Source organism: Manis javanica, chromosome 8 (genome assembly GCF_040802235.1).
Source record: "Manis javanica isolate MJ-LG chromosome 8, MJ_LKY, whole genome shotgun sequence".
Classification (NCBI taxonomy): Eukaryota; Metazoa; Chordata; class Mammalia; order Pholidota; family Manidae; genus Manis; species Manis javanica.
In genome coordinates this window covers 117,720,580-117,744,086 of record NC_133163.1, presented here as the reverse complement: position 1 = coordinate 117,744,086, position 23,507 = coordinate 117,720,580, and the positions used below count along the sequence as shown (strand labels likewise).

The 23,507-nt window shown below is 34.8% G+C and overlaps 1 protein-coding gene across 4 annotated transcripts in view; it reads right to left on the bottom strand.

Moving 5' to 3' along the window:
• GLCE (glucuronic acid epimerase) overlaps window positions 1-23,507 on the bottom strand; it is a 116,763-nt gene that overhangs the window by 4,681 nt on the left and 88,575 nt on the right. For 2 of the 4 annotated variants that reach the window (XM_017660387.3, XM_017660388.3), the window contains 2 exons: window positions 7,495-8,090; window positions 4,249-4,494 (listed from right to left, as the gene is read on the bottom strand). In XM_017660387.3, the coding sequence (XP_017515876.3) occupies window positions 4,249-4,494; window positions 7,495-8,077 (829 nt within the window). In that variant the 5' untranslated portion in view covers window positions 8,078-8,090. Of the gene's footprint in view, window positions 1-4,248; window positions 4,495-7,494; window positions 8,091-10,912; window positions 11,102-23,507 lie in introns of all 4 variants that reach the window. The other 2 variants (XM_037010051.2, XM_073212076.1) reach the window with 2 other exon arrangements.

The window sequence follows — 23,507 nt, the reverse complement described above, 5'->3', positions numbered from 1 at the left end:
TCAACAAAAAGTGAGGGATACTAGGGGATGTGGAGGTAGAAGTATAGGCTTTGGAGTTAAAAAAAAACAAATCTTTTTCAAATTCTTAGTCTACCACTTACTGGCTTTGAGTTGTTCAAGAAGATGTAGCTCTTTGAGCCTCAGTTTGTTTACATGTTAAATATAGATAATATTACTTTCAAGATAATTACAAGGATTAAAAAAATAGTGTCTTAGAACATAGTAAAAGAGGATAGTGTTATTATTATTCTAAAGCCATCGGCTTCAGGGGCTGATGAAATAAGGTAAAAGCTGTTTTATCTGTTGAATTATCAAGTAGGAAATATCTTAACATATCTATAATACAATAATGGCTGACTTTCAGAAAGCCGACTTCTGAATACTGCTGGTCTAGATCTACCAAGAAAAGAAACCTGAGAATATAAAACCAAACAGCAGCAGTAGAAAGAACAAGAATGACAAAAATATACATAGTACAAATTCTATAGTATTAATGGTAAATATGAAATTCTTGATCTTTATCGAGCTTAACATTTCAAAACACATACACATGTATTATCACATTTGAGCCTCACAATAATCTGAGGATAGTAGAGCAGTAATTACTATTTCCATTTTACAGATGAAGATATAGAGGCTTTGTGAGGTTGAAAGTTTTGCCCAAAGCTAATGCTAATTACTGGTAGGGTAGGGACTAGAAACCAGGATTATAGGATGGGAGTTCAAAGACTATGAAAAATAAATTGATAGTAGAAATGGCATTCTTATGAGGCTGGTCAGTGGAAAGATGAGTTAGTTTTCTAAACATAGCCACAGAATCAGATATGGTTTGAAGAGTCCTTGAGGAAATCTTTCAGTGTGTCACCAGAATCAAAGATTGGAAATGTGAACTGTTACTGTATACAGTGTGATCAACTTGGAGAATATTAGCATGTTGAATTGATCATTTAACTCTCCCAACATTAGACTCTACCAGTGTGGATGTAACTGAGCCAAGGCTCTTTATTTTACTTGATGGAATAGACAATTATGAAAATTGTATCAAGAATGAGAACATACTGATAGACTTAAATATAGAACGATGTTTTGAGTGAGTTTTAAAAAAGTGATTTCAGAAGTACACTTTCAATATAGCAAAAATCCATTTTATCTGAAAAAATGTCAATATGCATTTTCTCTTAACTAGCATTTTCCTGCATATATAATAAAATGCAATCTGATGCTCAGTCAGTACATCCCTGAAACACGGCAAAATTCTGAATTGACTTATGAATCACTGAAGATTAAATTATATTCAGTAGAGAAGACTATCTTGGGCACTACTTATTTTTCATTCTTAGGATAATGCCTCATCAAGCAGATATATTACTACTTATGATATCCATTCTCAACAAACGGGATGACAGTGAGCCTCCTCAGTAGTCCAAATGGGAGGAAGCTGAAGAATTGCCCATTTTCCTCTCAGAATTCTATTCTACTTTTTGCTTTAGATAGACAAATCCAATGAAATGATATGGTTCAATCAATCACCTTACATTTCAATTTAACAGATTAGTTGAAAGAATTCAGCAATAAATAATGTCATGGGGTGTAATCTCTTTAAAAAATCATTATAAATTTTCCTAAAACTTTACTTCTGTTACTGAGCCACAGAGAAGTGAGGAAGTCACAATCCCCAATTTAAAATCGACTAATGAACAATTACAGTGTTAGCAATCTCATGATAGGTCTTTTGATTACCACTTTATAGATGTACAGAGGTTAAATAATCTGTCAACCGCACTCAGAACGATGTAAATGGTAGCAAATGGGATGTGACTATGGTTCTGGCAACCATTCTGGAAACAGGCCAGGCAAGGTTCTGAGCTCTTCTGGGTGTCCTGTGCTAGACAGAGATCCCTGCTCTATATCTGCTAATAGGAAGTTTTGAGTTTTTTATTGTTTGAAATCTCTCTCTGGATAGTTATTCCCACGAGTCACGAGAAGTGTCTATTTTTGGTACATGTGCTGTATGTGCATGTGATTTAGGCGACAGAGGATGATAAACATTTAAGAATAGACTTTAAATTAGTATCGTAACAGAGAACACAATTCATCATCATTCATTTACTTAATCAACAGACTTGCTATGTGGAGTGTTTCTATTCAGAACCTGGAGGAACACTGAGAGATAAGGGTTAGGCATTAGAAGAGAAGCTCTCAAGAAGTCCGAAAAAGAGTGGCTACAGAGAGAGGAAAGTGAGGTCACGGAAAGGAAGTGACGAGAGAGCTTTGGGAAGGGGAAAGCTAATGCACTTTAACAGAGGAGGGTAGGTATAAAGTTTCAGTTCATTCCATTTTAAAATTAGGAAGAAAAACAAAACACAATTCAACAAATAGACCAATAAAAAATGTGCTGCAGACCCATGTGTAGTTCTTTCCTCAGATAATTTTGTTTTATTTCAGGGAAAAAAAAGTCAAAGCCAAGGAACAAAAAGTAAAAGGCCAGCAGCATTCATCCCTGTCCTTCAGACCCTCGCCTCATTAAGGTCTATGCTTTTATGTGTAAGGTCCAATTTCTTCTCCAATTTATCTCCCACAAGGTCTAAAAAGCCTCATCTCCCATACCTATGCTTCAATAAAACAGTCTCATTTCTTTGATTTCCTTCTGCTCTCATGTAACCCTAACTCACTCTCCCTCATACGCTGGTACCTAATGCAACTCCAGGTACACCCGAGATACCCAAGCAAGCACCGCATTCCCAGCATACTCCCACCAACCAGAGTTCCGACTGTGAGTAGCCTGTGTTCTGCTGGCCGAGTGGTGTCACAGGTAGAGTTCTCTCCATACGCTTAAAACCACCTCAGAAAGCAGTTTCATTTCTAGCTACTGGATGCAGAATGAAAGGCTAAAGTGAGGGTCCCTGACTTAGTGTAAGGAGACCTATCTTTTTTATTATCCAAGGCATACAATGAAAAGTGCATAGTGAAATCTATTGCTCTAAACAAGATAGAGTTCAAAAGATTGTTCTAGAAAACTTGCCAATACTTGAGATCAAGATGAGGGCTGCTGTTTTCCACCCTAATTCAGACAACATTAGTACAAAAATAAATCAGTGTAAAAATAAACTCTTTGGGTATGCCCAAAACCAAATTCCTCTTGCTTAGTCTAATCATTTCCTGCCACAATGATCTCTTAGGTATTGCAAACATTCTTAAATATTTCCATGTACTTTCTTACCTAGCCAAGTCTGTTGTTTTATAATAAGCAAAGATGCTTTGTGTTCTGGAATATCACAGAATACCGTAAGAGAAAAGATGTCCTAGTCACAGAATAAAAACGAAAGGTCACCCATTATTTGCACTGCATTAAGCACTCATACATCCATTACTTAAGACCATCTACAGTGAGTAGATTTGTATTGTGGCTTTCAAGGTCTGTGAATTACACAGTCATCAATAAAGGACAAGGAGAGCATACAGAAGAGATCGTATAACCTTTTCTCTCTTTTTATTTACCCACTGAAAGGTTGGTGGGAGGGGAGAATGAGTTCTGTTCTTGACAACGTTTACCCATAGAGAATTAAGCCGAGGTGCTAACTAAAATTATTTCATTGTCTTCTTAAGTAATGGACTCATTAATTCTCCAGGATATTGACTAGTGGGGAAAAATACATTACATCCTTATTAATGAGACTGTCTTAGAAAAACGGAAATGCTGCATAAAGTTAATTTGATTTTAGAAATGATTTTATTAATGAAATGATTTTATATGAAATTTGAGACAATCTAATACATTAACAAAATTCAATATGGGAAGCAGGCCTGGTTTGGTAATGCTGTATTTTCTTGAAAAAATAAAAGGTCACCAGTAAAAAATAGGCAAAGGAAAGGATGGCTCTCTCCACAAAAAACAATTTGTACCTTAATTGTAAAGTAGTTATAAAAAATTAAGGAATACTGTACTGAAATATTAAAATAAACCAAGGAATTTCATTCCTGTGTCATACTGATCCCTGGAATGAGACACGTACCATTCAGCAGCCTGAATTTTAACATTCAATCTGTCTTGACTCTTCACATGGTAAATATTCTTTTTATAATCTTGGATTTTTAGGGATTTCATTTGTGTAACACCAATTGTTTCTTTATATATGTAAAATAAAGGGCCTGCTAATATGATTTTTAAACTATAAAAACAATTTAAAGGGCGTATCAGTTGCTATAAACAAACACAGAATTAGCAGACACATATAATAGAACACTTACCTGGAGCAATGAATTGTTTAACATTGGTGAATCTAGACTTATCAGCCACGTTAGCCATAAAGCAGCCCTTTGGCACAATCCAGTCATTAGGCCTGCTGTTTTGGTCCCGATCTTCTGCTGTTTCATACACCTCTATGTGAGGGGGCTTCTCAGTTAGATTTTTGCTGTAATGACTTAACCCATACTGTGCAATCTGGATTGGGTAGAAATAGCCTTGAGGTCCCCATTGTGTAGATAAAGGTACACCTATAAAATAGAGGAACAAAATAAATAACCATGTCCAGACATTGACAAACCTATTCTGAATACCAGTCTTCACTGTTCTACTTCTGGGGGATGTTCGAAGGTTATCAGCAACTTCTGAGTGTCCTTATTATTATTGTTTATTACTGAGAATTAGTATCAAATTAATACAGACATGAAAAACAAAATTAAGTGTTCATTCATTATTTGTTGGTAGACAGAAATGCAATTTTGTAGGTTTTCCTTTAAGGACTCACTTTTTATGTGTGTTACTTTTGCTCATAGCTACAGATGTCATGTTTGGTAATCCTGTTTCATAAAGTTTTGTACAATTTAAATACAAGTAGATAATGTTACCAGTTTTATTCTAGAATACTAATCCTGAAATTTCCTAAACATTTGTGCTTAACAAGCTAATTACATTCTCATTTCTCCCTTCAGTGTGAAGATAGGGTCTGATAAACCTATTTATCACCTGATGGTTAAAAGATTTGCTTAAGAAGCCAGTTACAACTAAGCAATTTAAAGTATAAACAAACTTGCAATTCTTTTTCATATCCTTCATGTCAAAATGTAATTCTTGAAAACAAGGGAGTGTTTTTTTAATGAATTAAAGTTGTACATTTAAAGCATACATTCTTGAAATAATGCATTAATGGAGTGCCTCTAGTAAAGTTTTAAGCAAAACTTTCAAGTGTTTGGTACCAGTGTTTATCTTAGTAATTTTCTACGTGGGAAATACAGTAATACTACATTGTACAGAATACTGTATTATTGTATCATGATGTTATGTGTTGAGAGATGAATTCCTATCTGTAATTCTAAAGTAAGTTAACAAGCATCAGGTGGGCATAGTGGAAACTGGGAACCCACAAAACTGTGTTGTTTTGGTGTAGTTTCAAAACAGTCTAAGGAATAAGGGACCATATAAGGTTAAGAAACCTAGGCTACAGATAAGCTTTTTAACCTGTATTATTTCAAAGAGAAGAGTGTTTCAAAATTCAAATAGAATTATTTTCACATAATCAAAGGAAGGTTTATATGATCTCATTAAAAATGGGTGGTAACTACAATAATGTGCAACTGGTCTAAGAATTGATAGACTGAACAATGGAACAGAATAGTAGGCCAGGAACATACTCTAGCATTCAAAATATTTTAGTATAATGATAAGGATCACATTGTGAATCAGTACGGAAGATCATTTAACACATGCTAGGGAAAAAAAGCTGAAGTTAGACCCTAACTTTGTACCATTTACCAAAATATAAATCAACTTATCTGGGCTAAAAAGTTAAATGTGAATAAACAAAACCATAAAACTATTAGAGAAAATACAGATGAACAGCTGATCATGGTGTGGCAAATGACTTTCTAAGAAAAAAAGAAGTAAAAACAAAATTAGAAGTTTAGTAAAATGAACTAAATACTACTACAACTAACAAATCATAAAATGAAAAGACAACGAAAGTTAAGAAAATATCTTTAACAAATGCAACAGTGTGACTATACTTATCATATAAATAAAAATTCAAACAAATGTATATATTTAAAAACAAATCTAATCACATTAGAAAAAGGGGGAAAGAACATGAAGACCATTTTATAATAGTTAAATATGTATGAAAAAAACTTTGACCTTACTGTTATAGAAAGTAGATTATGAGATCCTTTAAAAGCAACAGATTAAAAAACAATATTCCATGATGGCAAGAGTTAGGTGACAAGAGCAACCTTATATTCTGCTCATGGAAAAGTGAGCAGGTTCAACTTTTTTTTGTAAAGCAGTTTGGCAAAATAGATCGATATATATTATTTGACATGGCAGTTTATTTCCTAGGAAATTACTCTGAGAATACAATTAAAATAGCAAATGATTCACTATGAGTATCTATAACATTATGCATAAGAGCAAAAAAACTGGAAATGACCTAAGCAACCAACTGAAGAGAACGGTTCCATATATTACATATATCATGGCAGTGTCTTACTACGGATATTAGTCACTACAGTGCTCAATAAACATTCAACAAGGGAAAATAATGTTAGATGCAAAAAGGACAATAAAAAATTGACTACACAGTATCATCCCAATTTGTTTTAAAAATGTTTATCTACAACAAAAAAGATTAGAAAACATCAAAATATTAACAGTGGTTACAGTTGTTTTGTTTTTGTTTTTTTAACATCTGAATGTGTTTCAATTTTATACATTTTAAATCACTCAAAAAAAGGTTTGGCAATGGATACTTGTGAAATCTCTAACAAACTAATTACCCTCCTGAACACTGTATCACTGCAACTATGTTAAAACATATGGCCAGGTACAAAGACTTCTAGAAAATATGCAAAAATTCTAATAATTATCTTGAAGTGGTAAGAATGTTATGTGAATTTGGTCCCCTTCCTCTTCTAAACATTTGATAAAGTTATTATAGAAAACTTAAAATATTAAGATATTAAAATCCCTCTTTATAATAAAATAAGGAAAATGAAATAAAACTAAAACCAGGCAATCTTAAAATACACTAAGTTCTTTCCTCTGATTAAATGATGTAAAGTCAAATTCAATTTGGCTTCTGATTCTAGGTTTGAAATACAAATTCCAAAATGTACTAATTATGACCATATGGAAACCCCATGGCTCTAGGTTTTAAAGACAATATACAACAGATTATAGGAATGGGTCCATGGATGGTCTCTCTCCCTTTCATTTCCCCACACAGTATAATAACTGTATATTTTAATGCAAGATTTCTGGAGATTCTGAAGCAGGTGAGTGGAATAATCCTATTTGATCAGTTATGATCTCACTGCAGCCCTATCACACCATCCTGAAAGTTGCCCTAGGTTCAGACTTAACCTGTTCCTCCCTGCTAAGTGCGATGAAACATCTCTTGATAGTAAGCTAAGTATGTACTTGCTGTATAATTAACCCCTAGAGTTTCTTTTTCCTTAACACGATCAGGATAGAAAAATGCAGTGGAGCAGACGGATACCAACCTTCAACCCCACTTATGCACTTGACTCTGTCTCGGACTTCCACATTGTAGCCTTCAAAAGACATAAACACACCATCAGGGTGATAAGGGGCTCTCTGTGCGTAGACTTTGGAATAGCTATGAGAGAATTCAAACCGATCATAGCCATCATACTGAACCACCTTTCCATAAACGTCAAAATATTTCTCTATCCAAGTGAATGGAAGAAAGACTTCATTCCCCTCTCGTCTGCCTTTAATTGTATGATCATCATTTATGAGACAGTCAATCTCTTCATATTTGAGCCCTAAGACTTTGCTTCCGGCATTGCCGTTGAAGCCCCCAACAACAGGGGGCGCTTTCTGCTGTTCCTGGGGGAATGCCTCCTCAGACTGTTTGGCCATGTGGTTGGCATAGTTGTTACTTTCAGACGCTGCTGCTCTTTTTTCTAATCCATCCACTCTGAAGCCACTACTCAAGTGCCGAGGAAACTGGATGGCTTTGTCGCTGGAACACTTATTCCACAAAAGCACTGTGACCAAAGTGAAGAGTGCACAGATGATAATCAAAGTCTTATAGTTGACCCGAGCTGCCAAGCAACGCATATTCAGACCATACCTATGGAGGCAAGAAGAAAAATGCATGCAAAGATGTGTTATTGATATCTCTTAGGAAAGGTTTCATTTTTATGTTGAGCAACCACTTTAGGGCAATTTTATGAACTGCATGAATCCGATCAGATTTAAAATTACTAACTCAAACTTTTCAGCAGACAAAAAAAAAAAAAAAAAAGGCAAGAGGTATTTCCCTCTTAAAATGCTCAGCACTATTCTAAAGCAGAGATTCCCAAACTTTCTGTTTGTGGTTCTCTTGGTGTCTTAGTAATTTTTTACAAAGCCCCTAAGCCAAAAGAAATACCTAATAATTCCATTTATTAAGTAGTTGGGCCCAAACAACTTAATATTTTTGTCCTAACACCTTAGAGGCTGTTTGAAAAAATAAAACAAGTTCTGTTAAAGTAAACACTGACATCTGTGTTGCTAAATCCAACAGTGAATTTTTAGTATTCATCCTACTGGATCTCTCAGAGGCAGCACAAAATAGTCAATGACTCCTTCCTTCTGGAAACACTTCCTTCCCATGGCTTGGAGGGCACCATTCTCCCTTAGTTCTCCTACACCCACAGCGGCTCTTTCTCAGTCATCTTTGACCCTTCCTTCTTCATGTCCCTGAACCTTACAGAACGCCTTAGGGTCCCAGACCTCGGCCTCTTCTTTCTCTCTCTTCACTCCTAGGTGGTCTCATTCAATCTCATAGCTGTAAATACAATTTGTATGCTGACTACTCCCCAGATTCTATCTCTGGGCCAGACCTTTCTTCAGACTGCAGACATACACATCTAAGTGCCAATCCAAATAACTGACACCTTTACTTGCAGGTCAAGTGGACTTCTGCAACCTAACACCCAAAACTTAACTTAATCTTTCCCCTCAACCTGTTCTCCTTTCTTCCTGCTCAGACCAGAAATCTTCATTGCTTTCTTGCTTACCTCATATACCATCAGTCAGGATATGACCTCTTTTCATGAATTCTGCTGCTACCACATCAGAGCCACTGGCATCTTTCACTTGGGATATTGCAGTGATGCCCAGATTGGTCTCCGTGCTTCCACCCTTGCTCTGCCATGCTATCCCCACGTCTATTCTCAACACAGCAGTTAGAATGATGCTTCCGGTCATGAGGAGAACTTGATGCTGCTGCCCCTCTGGCCATATAGTAAAGCAGCCAGTTGTGACTGCAATGCAAGCTGTCCCAGGCTGCTCTGCTGCTGGGGTCATTGGGAAATACGGAAAATTAAGGGTTTTATATACAATCTATGGAATGTTGGCTGCCGAGAGTAAAGGGTGTAGTCTCATTGCTGTTTGCTATAGTCACTCTGCAATTTATTTTATGGTGTAAATCCACAACTACTTACTTTATTGTAATCCTCCTTCCCTCTTTCTCTTCTCAATGAACACTATGGCAAGGAAGGGACTGAAAATACATCAAACTTCCAAATGAAAATTTTAATGAAAAATTGCACAGTGAATTTTTTTTTCAAGAAAGTTGATGCTGAATGTGTGATTCATTGACTTCTTTTAATTCCAAGAGAAGGTAAACTTGACTCCTTGCATGCTTGACAATGTTATTCTGCTCTCACCTTTGTGTAATAGTTTGGCAGGATATAGAACCCCTAGTTGTGTATTATTTTTTTTTGAAATGTTGTAGGCAATATTTTATTGTCTTTAAGCATTAAGGGTTACTGATGAGAGGTTTGGTTTCTCTCAAATATATGAGTCTGATATTTGTCACTTTGTACATGATTTCCCTCTGGATTTTTTCTTTAGCCTAGGAATTCTGCAGCTTCCAGGAAAAGTGTTACTGTAATTACGGTTGAATCACTACTTCAGCACTTGGTGTGCCCTCTTAATCTGAAATCCTGTTTCTTCTGTTTAATGGATGTAGCATCTTCTTACAGCTCTGAGTATATTAAAGTTCCTTTTTTGTAAAGTTCTCTCTGATTAGCTTTATTTTCTCTGGAGGCAATTTCTCTGATCACTTTAGTCTCTTTTTGTCATTAGTTTTACTCACAAGCCTAGCGATCTCCAGTTAGTCATTCATATTTAGACCTGAATGACTCATTAGCCAACAAAAATTTCCTCTGTTATTGTGAAGTTGATCTGATTTTTGGCTAGACTGCTCTCCTGATAGGGCTTTGTGTGAGCTAAATACAGGCTGACTGGCAGTATTCTTTTAGCGTGTGTGGGTGGGGAGCCAGCAGCCCTCTAAACTGTCAGAACAAAGATGGCTTCTATTTTTATTAAGGTATCATTGACATACAATCTTATAAAGGTTTCATATGAGCAACACCGTGGTTATTATATTCACCCATATTACCAAGTCCTTCCACACACACTGCATTGCAGTCACTGCCCATCAGCATAGTGAGATGCTATAGAGTCACTACTTGTCTTCTCTGGGCTATACTGCCTTCCCCCGTGACCCCCCTACATTATGTGTGCTAATAATAATACCCCTTAATCCCTATCTCCCTCCCTCCCTGCCCACCTTCCCCACCACCTCCCCTTTGGTAACGGCTAGTCCCTTCTTGGAGTCTATGAGTCTCCTGTTGTTTTGTTTCTTCAGTTTTGCTTCGTTGTTATACTCTGTAAGTGAGTGAAATCATTATCTTTCTCCACCTGGCTTATTTCACTAAGCATTAAAAGATGGCTTTTTTTCTTTTGCTCGGGGGACATAACTAACACTTTAGAAAACTTAACCTTTTCCAGTTTCTCTAAAGAAAACCTGTGTGGTGTTTTACATGGGGTTCATGCCAGCTATCTGGTCTCAGTGCAGAGATGAGAGAGGTATGGGGAGGTGAGGAAAGAGCACAGTTGTACCTTCTAGTACTTGAATAGAGAGATCCAGAAATCTGTGCAATTATCACTCTTTGGCAGTCTTCCTACTTATGGTTATTGGTGTCTCCATTTCTTATTTCAACACATCTTATTTCAGTGGGGCATCAGGAGGGAAGTGAGGCAAAGAGATGGGTTTAGTCCATCTTGGAAATCATACACAGGTTTTAAGAGCTGGAATACAATAGCATATTTTATCATCTACATTATTACTAGGAGAGAATGTACTGAATGATTAAACCAAAGTATAATACAAGCAAACTTCCAGAAGTCATCTATTTATAAATTGAGGATTTTCTTCCAGTACTCTAACACTAAATGATACTTGTTGAAGCACGTGGTGGGGAAGCAAAGAAAAGTCAAAATGAAAGACTTTCAATACCTTTATGCTCAGACTTTGTTATCTGATACCAGTCCTTACTAAAGGCAAGCAGGGCTTCTTAGTGAAACAGACAATTCTAGGTCTGGGGTCTTGCCCTGCCAGAACACAAAGAAAACTTTCAAATTATCCATGGGATCATTAGGGGATCAAAAAAGCAGCAGGGGATAGACAAAACAAGACGGGAAACAGAGTGATTGCTGGCCCTGAAACATCTGTTGGAGGCTCACTGCATTATTCTCTATACCTTTATGGTTAAATATTTTCATAATTAAAAAACAATTTAAAGCAAAAAGCCCTAAATAGGAATCAGCCTGAAAGGCTTAGTTGTGAGAAGTACAACTGACATTAACTGAAACACACTGAATCAGTAAAATTCCATGAGTGTATGACGATATTCAAAAAGGAGAACCAGAAAAAAAATGCCGTCATCTTCAGAGGCTGGTACAAATTGGCAACTAAGTGAAACTATTTATTTATCTATCTGGGACTGTGCAGGAGAACAAACCAAAAGCCCCAGATGGTAAAGAATTTTACTTTACAGAAAAAGGGTGGCTAAAAATGTACAAGAAATTTTTTTTTAAATCAGAAAATTAGCATTAAGCAATCCATTATGAAATTACTAATTTAGGCTAAAATAGTGTTATATTTAGGTATATATCTAATAGAGACCTACAGATTCATATTGTACAAACAACAAATACATTATTTTCTAGTTGCAAGAAGAAAGAGATGAAGGGACCAGATGGTCACTACCTTAACGCAGTGGTCACATTAACAGTGACTCAATCAGATACTGTGTCTCTTGATGTGTTAAAATAAAAAGTACATAACCTATCATATATTCCAGCCAAAAATATTTGATTTTGGCCTATGATTTAACTTCTAGTTACACGAAATACAAGGGATAGAGGAACAAGTTAAATATGGAGGCAAACAGTTGGCTCTGTCTCCTCAATAAATTAGTGGTATGAAAAAAGGGATTGGCTTAGGGTTTTTTGTTTTTTAAAAAGAATTAAGGGATATAATAACTAGTGTGGAACTTGATCCTACACTGGAGAATATGATTAGGGATTTGATAAGTAGGAAACATGAACATATGGAGATTAACTGAAGAAATGAGGTCACAAAATAGTATATAGAGTATGATATCACTTCAGTAAACAATGCATATGTCTTTATTTTCTAATTTTCTGTGATTATATTTACTGTTCTTTTAAATCGGAAGAATAGAAAATTAAGGCCAAAGTCATTTTTGTCAAAATATTGAAAGAAAGGAATGTAAATTTTAAGTTAAAAATGTATATAAACATTTAATTCTCAAATAGGCACTGACTGACATCTTTTGGGGCGAGGGTGGCAACAGAGAAGACGGAAGAACGGAAAAAAGAAAACCTTGAATACTGACATGCAGTATTAACTACCAAATGGGCTTATCTAAAGGTAAACATAATTTCACTATAATATTGCTCAAATGATAGAAAACTAGCCATAGAAACTTCCAAATTTCAAAAAGTAGATTGCATTGACATTTTGTTAAGTATAAGTGATAGTAACTCTAAAAGCTAAACGTAGCATTTTCTGCTGAGCAGTGATGAGCTTTTTACCTATTTTAAAAACTTATGACACATCCATGAACTAGATGAACTTTTCAAGTTTTAAAAAACCCATAAATTCAAAAACCTTGAAACCTCATCTGTTGCTGAACCTAAGGATTTATTTCATTAGAAACATAATCCAATAAAAATAAGTTTTTAGTAACTTTGGAAATCTAAAACAAAATAATAATTTTAAGTAAGCATCATAAACAAACTGTGGAATAACTTCTTTGCAGAAATAGCTAAAAGTTAGGGAAAGCAAAATATAACTTAGCTTTCCTTTAGCAAATTGTTCTTTCCTAAAATGATTTGCAATTCAGAGAACTCTTGTTATGTCTTTTCAAATTCATTTTCCTAACTGAATATTTCAAGTAACCATTAATGTAATTCAGTAAACATTAAAACTGTGGACATCACGATGAGTTTTTAAAATATGAATGTTATATTTCAGTTAGGAACAAACTTTACATAAATTTATAAAATATTTCACTGAAAGAAATTACTGGCTTTTTTTTCTGCTGAATAATGTAGACCAAGAACTGTTTACTCGTTATTTACTCTATTTACTTATATATCAAACAATTTACATTTCTTATAATTCTTTGGTACCAAGAAATAGAAGAAATTGTAGTTGCTCAACAGATAATCAGATTGACTGGTTCAATCAGCATCTATTCAGCAGCAACTATGAGACAGGTAAGGCACTATCACTGTCCCTAAAGGCCAAATTAGTGGTTAATGTGCACAAAAAATAATAATGCTATGAGATAAGAACTGTAAAAAAGTTATGCAGAATGTGCTATGAAACAGCAGAGGAAGCCCATAATGCTACTTTAGCTTTTTAAGGTGTTATGGAAGGCGTCATAGGATTGACAGCCAAGCATGCTCCCAAATCATGGTACTTGCACTTGCCGTTCCCTCTTGCCTGGTAGTTTCCCAAGACACCCCTTTGGCTTGCTCTCTTACTTCTTCAGGTCACTGCTTAAGTGTCAGTTTCAGAGAGGCCTTCTCTGACCACCCTATCTAAAGCAGCAGTTCTCACCGTCATTTTCTAGACCCTTACTCAGCTTTATTTCTCTTCATAGCATTTACCACCACTTGATATAATAAGTATTTCAATTATTAGCTATCTCCAGCCCACCAATACCTAAGTACCATCAGGGCTGAGATTTTGCTTCTTCTGGTCACTGTGGATCCCTACTGCCTAGAAACGTGCCTGGTTTACAGTAAGCATTCAATAAAGACTTGCTGAATGAATGAACATTGTTGGGTATGCAATACTTAAAAATAAAACATTTGAAATAGACAACTTTGCTCTCCCATATTTGGGTCTTCTGAAATCATAATCCAAATAAAAATGAACATAACTGATACAAGAGAATATGGATTGTTATGCAATATATCGGCTAAACCCTTAAAACAGACTTGCAATTTAATTACTGCTGTTAGTAATGTTCCATCTGTTCCTGCTTGACAGACCAAGATTTAAATTACACAGTCAAATGGTTAAGTATTCCATGATAGCTCAAACTCAAAGGAGAACTGTCTAATACTTTTGGTGGTCAGGACTCTTCCTGTAATATAAACAAGTAGTGTTCTCTAGCAATTACAAAAAGGACAAATGAGAAGGTAATTTTGCTAGTTTATTAAAAAAAGAAGTTAAAACAATCTTTGCTATAAGTGGTTTACAGTGCTCCCAATAAGATTACATTTCTAGGCAAACATACCAAAAAAACTGAGCAGGGGATATACAGTATGTTACATTATTTACATTTTATAGATAAAGAGAGAAAGGTGTAACAGCCCACAAGAGATTCAACAAAGAAGAAGACAGGGAAAAATATAGAGGAGAACTTAAACATAATTAAAAACTGTGTTTCTCCCTGTTTTATAGATGATACTGGAGCTTTCCTAAGTTAAGTAATTTACTCTAAGTCACATGATTATTTGACAGTTCACTTGAGATTTGAATGCAACTTTGTTTTCTGACTTCAAACCCTGTGCTCTGACACGCCATAGGGTATCTCTGGGCAGATATGTATTGTATTTTAAAAGGTGAATACTACCTTTCCTCAGGAGATATTTTAATTTATAATAGGTAACCAGACTGTGAATTGAACTCAAACATTAACAGGTCTTATTCTAGACCAAGCTGAATTTTGACCTGAATCAATAGTTTGCACACGTAAAATACAATTTTGGGAAAAGGTATCTAGTTACTATAAAAAATTTATTAGCACTTCTAAATGAAGCTACTGGAATTTCTGAGTTTTCTTTAAATCCAACAATGCAACTTCATGTCATACTAATCTTAGAAAAGAGTAGAAATGAGTCATAATGTGACTATTCATACATACAGTTCAACAAAGCTACCTGGTCTCCAGGGGAAACAGAATAATTAAGCCCTTGAAAATAGGATCCCCACTGGCCTTACCAGTCGAACAACAGCTTACAAATACATTACAATGATTCATTTCTGCTAATTAGTATGATGTTGTGGGATAATTTGTTGAAGCAAAATTTTTCTCTGGAGATAGAAAGAGATTAACAATAGTTTCATCAGTCCATTTATTTGTCTCTCTCCTTTGAAGAAATGTCTATTCAAGTCCTTTACCCATTTTTGAATTGGGTTGTTTGTTTTTTTGCTGTTGAGTTTTAGGAAGTTCTCTGTAGATTCGGGATATTAATGCCTTATCAGATACATGATTTGCAAATTTTTTTTCCCATTCTGTGGGTTGCCCTTTTTCTCTGTTGATACTGTATTTTGATGCCAAAAAAATTAATTTTCATTAAGTCCAATTAATTTTTTTCTTTTGTTACCTTTATCTTTTGTGTCATACTCAAGAAATTGTTGCCAAATCCAATGTCTTGTAGTTCTTGTCTTATGTTTTCTTCTAAGAATTTTATAGCTTTAGATTTTACATTCAGGTGTTTGAGGATCCATTTTGAGTTAATTTCTATATACAGTGTTAGGTAAGGGCCCAATATCATTCTTTTGCATGTGGATATCCAATTTTCTCAGCACCATTTGTTGAAAAAGACTGTCTTTTCCCCATTGTAGAGTCTTGGCACTCTTGTCAAAAATTATTTGATCATACGTGTGAGGGTTTACTTTTGGGCTCTATATTCTATTCCATTGGTTTGTATTTCTGTCTTTATGACAATATCACACCAATTTGGTTATTGTAGTAAGTTTTGAAATTAGGAAATGTGAGTCTTCCAGTTTAGTTCTTCTTTTTTAAGACTGTTTTAGCTATTTGGGATCCCTTGAGATTCCATATGAATTTTAGGATTAGTTCTTCTATTTCTGAAAAAAAAAAAAAAATTGAAATTCTGATAGGGATTGCTTTTAATCTGTAGATTGCTTTGTAGTACTGGCATCTTAACAATATTAAGTCTTCCAATTCACAAATATGGAATGTGTTTCCATTTATTTATGTCTTCTTTATTTTGAAGTTCATATTCTAAAGCCTTCCAGGCATTCCACCTGACATACTTACTTTTGTATGAAAATCTTATTGTGCTAACAGGACACCAAAGCAATTCCACTTTTCTGAAGTGTAGCAAGCATAAACTAAGCAGAAAGAATAAAACAAGGAACATTTGTTCATAATACAAGGAACACTGGTAATAAAGCTGTGAAGTACAGATGCTGATGGGTACCAGATCAACCACCCTTCCATACTCTCTATTTACAAATAAAGAAGCTCTGTTTGCACAAAAACACTGTTAATGAAGTAAAAAAATTAAAGTCCTTTCAATCCTATAGCACCAGTTATGATAATGAGCTAATAAGCAGACTAAATTTAATATGTTTTTTTACTTGGTATAACTATGTATATAATTTAGCCTAGGAACTGACACTTAAGAACCAATATATTATATCAGAAGTTCTTAAATTTTATTGAGCATTAGAATTACCTGGAAGCTTGTTCAAACACAGATGGCTAGGCCCCACCCCCAGGGTTTCTGATCCACTAATTCTGGGTACAGGCCCAATAAAGTGCCTGTTTAATTAGTTCTAGGAGAGAAATCTATGTTGCTGCCATGCTTTGAGAGTCATTGTAATATACTATATGCATTAAATATATTTAACTCGTAGTAATATACTTAATTAGTAGGTATTGTTTGCAAATCATGAAATGTGTGTGCTGACCAAACTCAGAACCATTTTAGGCAATTCTGAAGATAAAGGTCATTTGGCACACCGATTTTTTGCAGAATAATCCACAGAATAGTGAGAATGATTTCAGGTGTGTCCTTGCTTTCTAAAATTAACAAAGCAGCAATCAAGAGCTAGCAAAACCCCAAACAGAGTCATACTTGGAAAAAAATGTTGCAAGTTCTGGCTTTTGCCTGTATATTGAATAGTCTCTCAGTCAGCTAGAATATGTTTTGAAATAATTCTTTCAGAAGGGTAGGTGTGTGGTATATACTTTGAAGCCCTGCAAACTGAAAATGTGTACGGCTTCTTAGATAACTTGACTAGATAAAGAATCTGAGGTCCAAATTGTCTACAGAACTCTGTGGACACTGCTCAACTGTCTTCTGATGTTTAATTATAAGAACAATCTATATAGCCTGCCTTGTCTTCCTTTATGAATAACTTTTGTACGTTTTTTTTCCTTTGCCTGGATGACTGATTATTAATATTTTTAAAAACAGAAAATACAAAGTTTCACCAGAATAGGTTTAGTTGTTAGTTCCTTTTATTAAGTTTTCCTGGTATTTGTCAACAAGCCTGATGGAATTACAGAGTCAGATTATCCTTCAGCTCAGAAAAATGTTTTTCTTATACTGTGTTTAATAATTGCTCCTATTCAATTTGTTCTGGTCTCTTGCAGAAGATCAATTATCTGTATGTTGAACCTCTTTTACTCAATCCTTTGTGTCTATCATTTCTCTTCATATTTTCTTTTTCTATATCTTTTCTCCTTTCCTTTGCATCCTGGGAGAGCTTCTCAAACTTGTATTTCATATCATTAAACGCATTTTCTGAAGTTTCTAATCTGCTCTCCATTTTTCCAGTTTTATCCATCAACTTAATTTGGATACTGTATATTTAGTTACTATTCTGTTGTTTCCTATTTTGATACCACATTTTAGTTTCCAACCTATTGTTTCTTATTTTATCCAATACCCTTTTAATTTATGCCTCCCCATTAGCTAGCCCCCTTTCATCTCAGTCTAATGTCTTGTGGACTTATTTTCTATGTATTATTCCAAAGACTCTACAATCTTTTAGATCTACAAGCATTAAAAAATGCTTTCTAAAATTTCCTTGTTACTTAAGTAAACTTTAATAAAGAGTATGGTTTTTTCCTTTATCAAGTGCTACATTTCTTTTATTTAGTGAAGAGTCTTATCTCAAATTCTATGCCTGGATACTTCCTGTAAACTAGTAGCTCAGTCTACAGCATGAAAAAATGGTTTGATTTATCAGAAAGAATACTTCACAGTATCTTGGATAAATTCCTATAAACATACAATCTCTCAGACTGAACCAGAAGACAGGAAATCTGAACAGGCCAATTACTAGTAACAAAATGTAATTGGTAACCAAAAATGCCCAATAAACAAAAGTCCAGGCAGGACCAGATGGCTTCACAGGAGAAATCTGCCAAACATTTGAAGAAGAGTTAATACCTAACCTTTTCAAACTATTTCAAAAAACTGTAAAGGAAGGAAAACCTCCAAATTCATTTTACAAGGCCAACATCATCCTGATGACAAAACCAAAGACACTATAAAAAAAAAGAAATTTACGGACTGATATCCCTAATCAACTCAGAAGCAAAATGCTCAATGAAATATTAGCAAACTGAATTATAATATACTTTAAAATCGTCATTCACCATAATCAAGTGAACTTTATTCCAGGGATGCAGGAATGGCTCAATATTCACACGTCAATATGCTACACCACATGAACAAAAGAATGAAAAGCATTAACATCACAATAGATGCTGAAAAGCCTTTAACAAAAAATTCAACATCCATTCATGATAAAAATTCTCAACAAAGTGGGTACAGAAGGAACATATCGTCACATAATAAAGGCCATATACCACAAACCCACAGCTGACATCATACTCAACAGTGAAAAGCTGAAAGCATTTCCTCTACCAGGAACAAGACAAGGATGCCCACTCTCACTACTTTTATTCAACAGAGTATTGAAAGTCCTAGCCATGGCAATCAGACAGGAAGAAGAAATAAAAGGCATCCAAATTGGTAAGGAAGAAGTAAAATTGTCACTATTTGCAGATGACATACTACATACAAAAAACCCTAAACACTCCACCAAAAAACTATTAAAAATAAATGCATTCAGTAAAGTCACAAGATACAAAATCAATACACAGAAATTTGCTGTATTTCTATTTACAAATAATGAACTAGCAGAAGAGAAAATTGTAGAAACAGTTCCTTTAAAATTGCTTCAAAGAGAGTAAGATATCTGGGAATAAATCTAACTGAGAAGGTAAAAGACCTGTACTCTGAAAACTATGAGACACTGATGAACAAAATTAAAGATGACACAAATAAATGGAAGGATATCCCATGCTTATGGGCGGGAAGAATTAATACTGTTTAAATAGTCATACTACCCAAAACAACCTACAGATTCAATTCAATCCTTATCAAAACACCAACGGCATTTTTCACAAAACTAGAGCAAATAATCCTAAAATTTGTGTGGAACCAGAGAAGACTCCAAATAACTAAATCTTGAGAAAGAAGAACAAAGCTGGAAATATAACAATTCCTGATTTCAAATTATATTACAAAGATATCATAATCAAAACAGTACAGTACTAGCACAAAAACAGACACAGAGATCAATGGAACAGAACAAAGCGCCCAGAAATAACCCACACTTACATGATGAATTGATATATGACAAAGAAGGCAAGAATATACAATGGGGAAAGAAATATCTCTTCAATAAATGTTGGGAAAACTGTACAGCTAAAAGCAAAAGAATGATACTAGATCACTATCTTCTACCATACATAAAAATTAACTCCAGATGGATTAAAAACCCAAATATGAAACCTGAAACAATAAAACTCCTAGAAGAAAACATAGACAGTACAGTCTTGAATGTTAATATTAATAGCTTTTTTCTGGAAATGTCTACTCAGGCAAGGGAAACAAAAGCAAAACTAAACAAGCGGGACTATATCAAACTAAAAATCTTCTGCACAGCAAAGGAAAACCATCAACAAAATGAAAAGGCAATGTACTGAACTGGAGAAGATACTTGCAAATGATACATTCGATAAGGGGCTAATATCCAAAATACATAAAGAATTCTTATGACTCAACATCGAATAAAACAAAATAGCCCAACTTTAAAAATGGGCAGAGGAGCTGAATAGACATTTTTCCAAAAAAAGCAAAAAAGATGGCCAAGAGACACATGAAAAGATCACTATCACCAGGAAAATTCAGATCAAAACCACAGAGATATTTACCTCATCTGTGTCAGAATGGCCACTATCTCAAGACAAGAAACAAATATTAGTGAGGATGTGGAGAAAAGGGAACCCTCAGGCACTGTTGGTGGTAATGTAAATAGTTCAGCCACTATGGAAAGCAGCATGGAGGTTTCTAAAACAACCAAAAATTAAAAATACCATATGATCTAATAATTTCCCTTCTGGGAATTTACCTAACAAAATCACTCATTTTCAAAGATATACGTACCCCTATGTTGATCACAGCGTTATTTACAATAGTCAAGAAATGGAAGCAACCTAAGTATCCATCCACAGGTGGATAAATAAAGAAGAAGTGGTACATTAAATACAATGGAGTATTAGCCATAAACAAGAAAGGAATCTTGCCATTTGTGACAACATGGATGGACCTAGAGGATATTATGCTTACTGAAATAAGTCAGATGGCGAAAGACAAATACCACATGATTTCACTTATATGTGGAATCTGAAAAAGAAAACAAGCAGAAATATACTCATAAACACATAGAGTAGATTGGTTGATGCAACAGGAGAGGTGAAATAAGTGAAAAGGAATAAAGAGGTACAAAATAACTGAAAATAAAATAATACTTCATGATAAAGGCTTGAACTTTTATCTGGAAGTATATATCTTCTCTTTTTGTTGTTAGAATTAATTTAATTTAGGTGTTGTTAGCTTGATCCAGCCATTGTGAAGTTCTCCATCAGCACTCCATCTAATAGTTTTAGCAACCACTGATGGCTCTATGATTTGGGGTTGCAAAATGATGATACTATAATTCTCTCAACCGTTCTTCATGTATTAGCTGAAATACATCTGTAAATAAAAATCTTGCCTTAACCATCACTTTTAAATATCCTTATATACAAACTATATATAAAATGGCAGAATTAATGCTTGAATCTTTCCTTTTATTAACTAATTTTCAGAATAATGAATTGACTCCCTAATAATCGCCTAAAAGAAGCAAGTTTTTTTTTAACAACATGAACTCATGGATTTTAAACATATTTGATGTTTCAATCCACTGCTGTTACTATTTTTTTAATGCTCAAATTATTCGATCTTTAGCCAGTGCAAATCTCAAGTTGGTTCCTAAGTCATTTTGACACAATCCAAGTGGTTTCTGATATCTTTCCTGCTTTCTTACATGACAAAATATCCTAGGTTCATTATGTACATTTCTGCTAACGACCTGAAACAGCCATTCTTCGAAGAGTTCTAGTTGCTTTCAGTGGGACTATCCAGATTATTTCTAATATAAATTTCTTGACATTCGATATTTGAGGTATAACAACTCTTGTCCATGTTCCAGTACTGATGTACTATTTTTAGACACAGTCATTTCAGTGATGATGAGGTGGGGTTATAAGGAGTCAGATGCCTGTCCCCAGACTGCTATCTGAATCTGTTAGGATGAGATTTTGCTGCTAGAAACAAGACACCAGAAATAATACATCCTTCTATGATCCAGTCATTGTTACTTTTCACTCATGTACAAGAAACCCAGAAACAGGCAGTCTGAAGTTAATATGCAGCCATTTTATCAAAGGACTGGGCACTTTCTATCTTTCTACGTCACACTATGGCCCAAGAAAGTTACTGAAGTCTCGGCCATCATGTCTGTGTTGTAGATCAGAACGAGTAATGGCAGTAGGGCAAAAGAGCATACCTCTCAGTAGAAGGCCCATAAGCAGGTACTCCATAAATACTAAACTGGAATGTGCCTTATTCAGTCAAACTGAAGGTCTATAATCAAGTCACACTTTATAGCCGTGTATATTTTCAAACTACAGCTTGAATAACACAAGAGAGTTAGAGGCACTGACCCCCGTATAGTGAGAAATCTGTGAATGAATTTTGACTCCCATAAAACTTAACTACTAATAACCTACTGTTGATTTGATGGTAGTAAATGATAAACTAGACATATATTTTATGAATTCATGACATAACTTTATTTTTTTTTGATATTTCTAGGCTATGTGGTTCATCTGTTTTTCAATTGTCACAAATCTCCAAAAATATTCCAATGTACTTCCTGAAAAAAATCCACATGTAAGTGGACCCATGCAGTTCAAACCCATGTGTTCAAGGGTCAATTGTAATCCATTGGCTTGAGTTATCTATATGGCAATCAAGTCTTCCCAGAGACTAGAGCTTTTGCTAAACATCATCACTGGCATTCTGGGTAGGTCAACCCTGCCACCCTCATCTATCCTCAAACCTTTGAGACATATTTAGGTTAAAACAAACAAACAAAAAATAACCCACCAAATCATATCTGAATGACCAAGGAAGTTGTTCTTTTTTTTTTTTGAGGGGGTAGGGGGAACGAAAAAAGAAACATTTAAATAGTACTTGGACCATATGCCAAGTGCTATACATGCTTTCAGTTACTTGTGAAATCAAACCCTAAGAAGCTCTTGTTATCACCAGCATAGAGTTGGAGAAACTGAGTAGTTCTTAACTCTGCTGAAGGAAAATTATTAGCAAGCACATAGTGGGAATTAAGCCTAGATTTATCTGGCTTCAAAGTACAGGTTCTTTATATCAGACAATAATAGCATATTATGCGGTTCCAAACCACTACTGACTTTCTCACCAACTCGGTAAAAGCAGAATGATTTGCGCTTGGTTTGTGCAGTCATCTTAAACTATTAGCATTAAATAGCAGCTCCTCAAACTAAAATTTGTTTCTGAAAAGAGCTTCCAAATTTATTCAGCTTAATTCTCTCTAACACTGAAAACAATAGTATAAAGAACTAGGGCAGAAATGTTTTTTAAAGAGCAAAGAGCAGCTTTGTATGCAGAAAAGCTAAAGTTACAGTGTAGCTAAAATGTTCTTTGGAGTATTGTATAGTACTTAACTAAAAAAGCTCTCTGCTTCTACTAAGCAATGTGTCAAACCAAGCATATGCTATATAAATAAATCCATTCGGAAAGGAGTACCAGGCTTCTCCAGCTGTGTAAAAATTCTCCTCTTTAGAAAAGCCAAGAGAAAGAAAGCCTAATGATGTGTGTGTTTGCATGGTTCACGCACTGTGGGACTTCAGAGGACAAACTGGTATAATGATTCTAAGAAGTTCTACAGAATAGCTGCTAAAACGTTTTT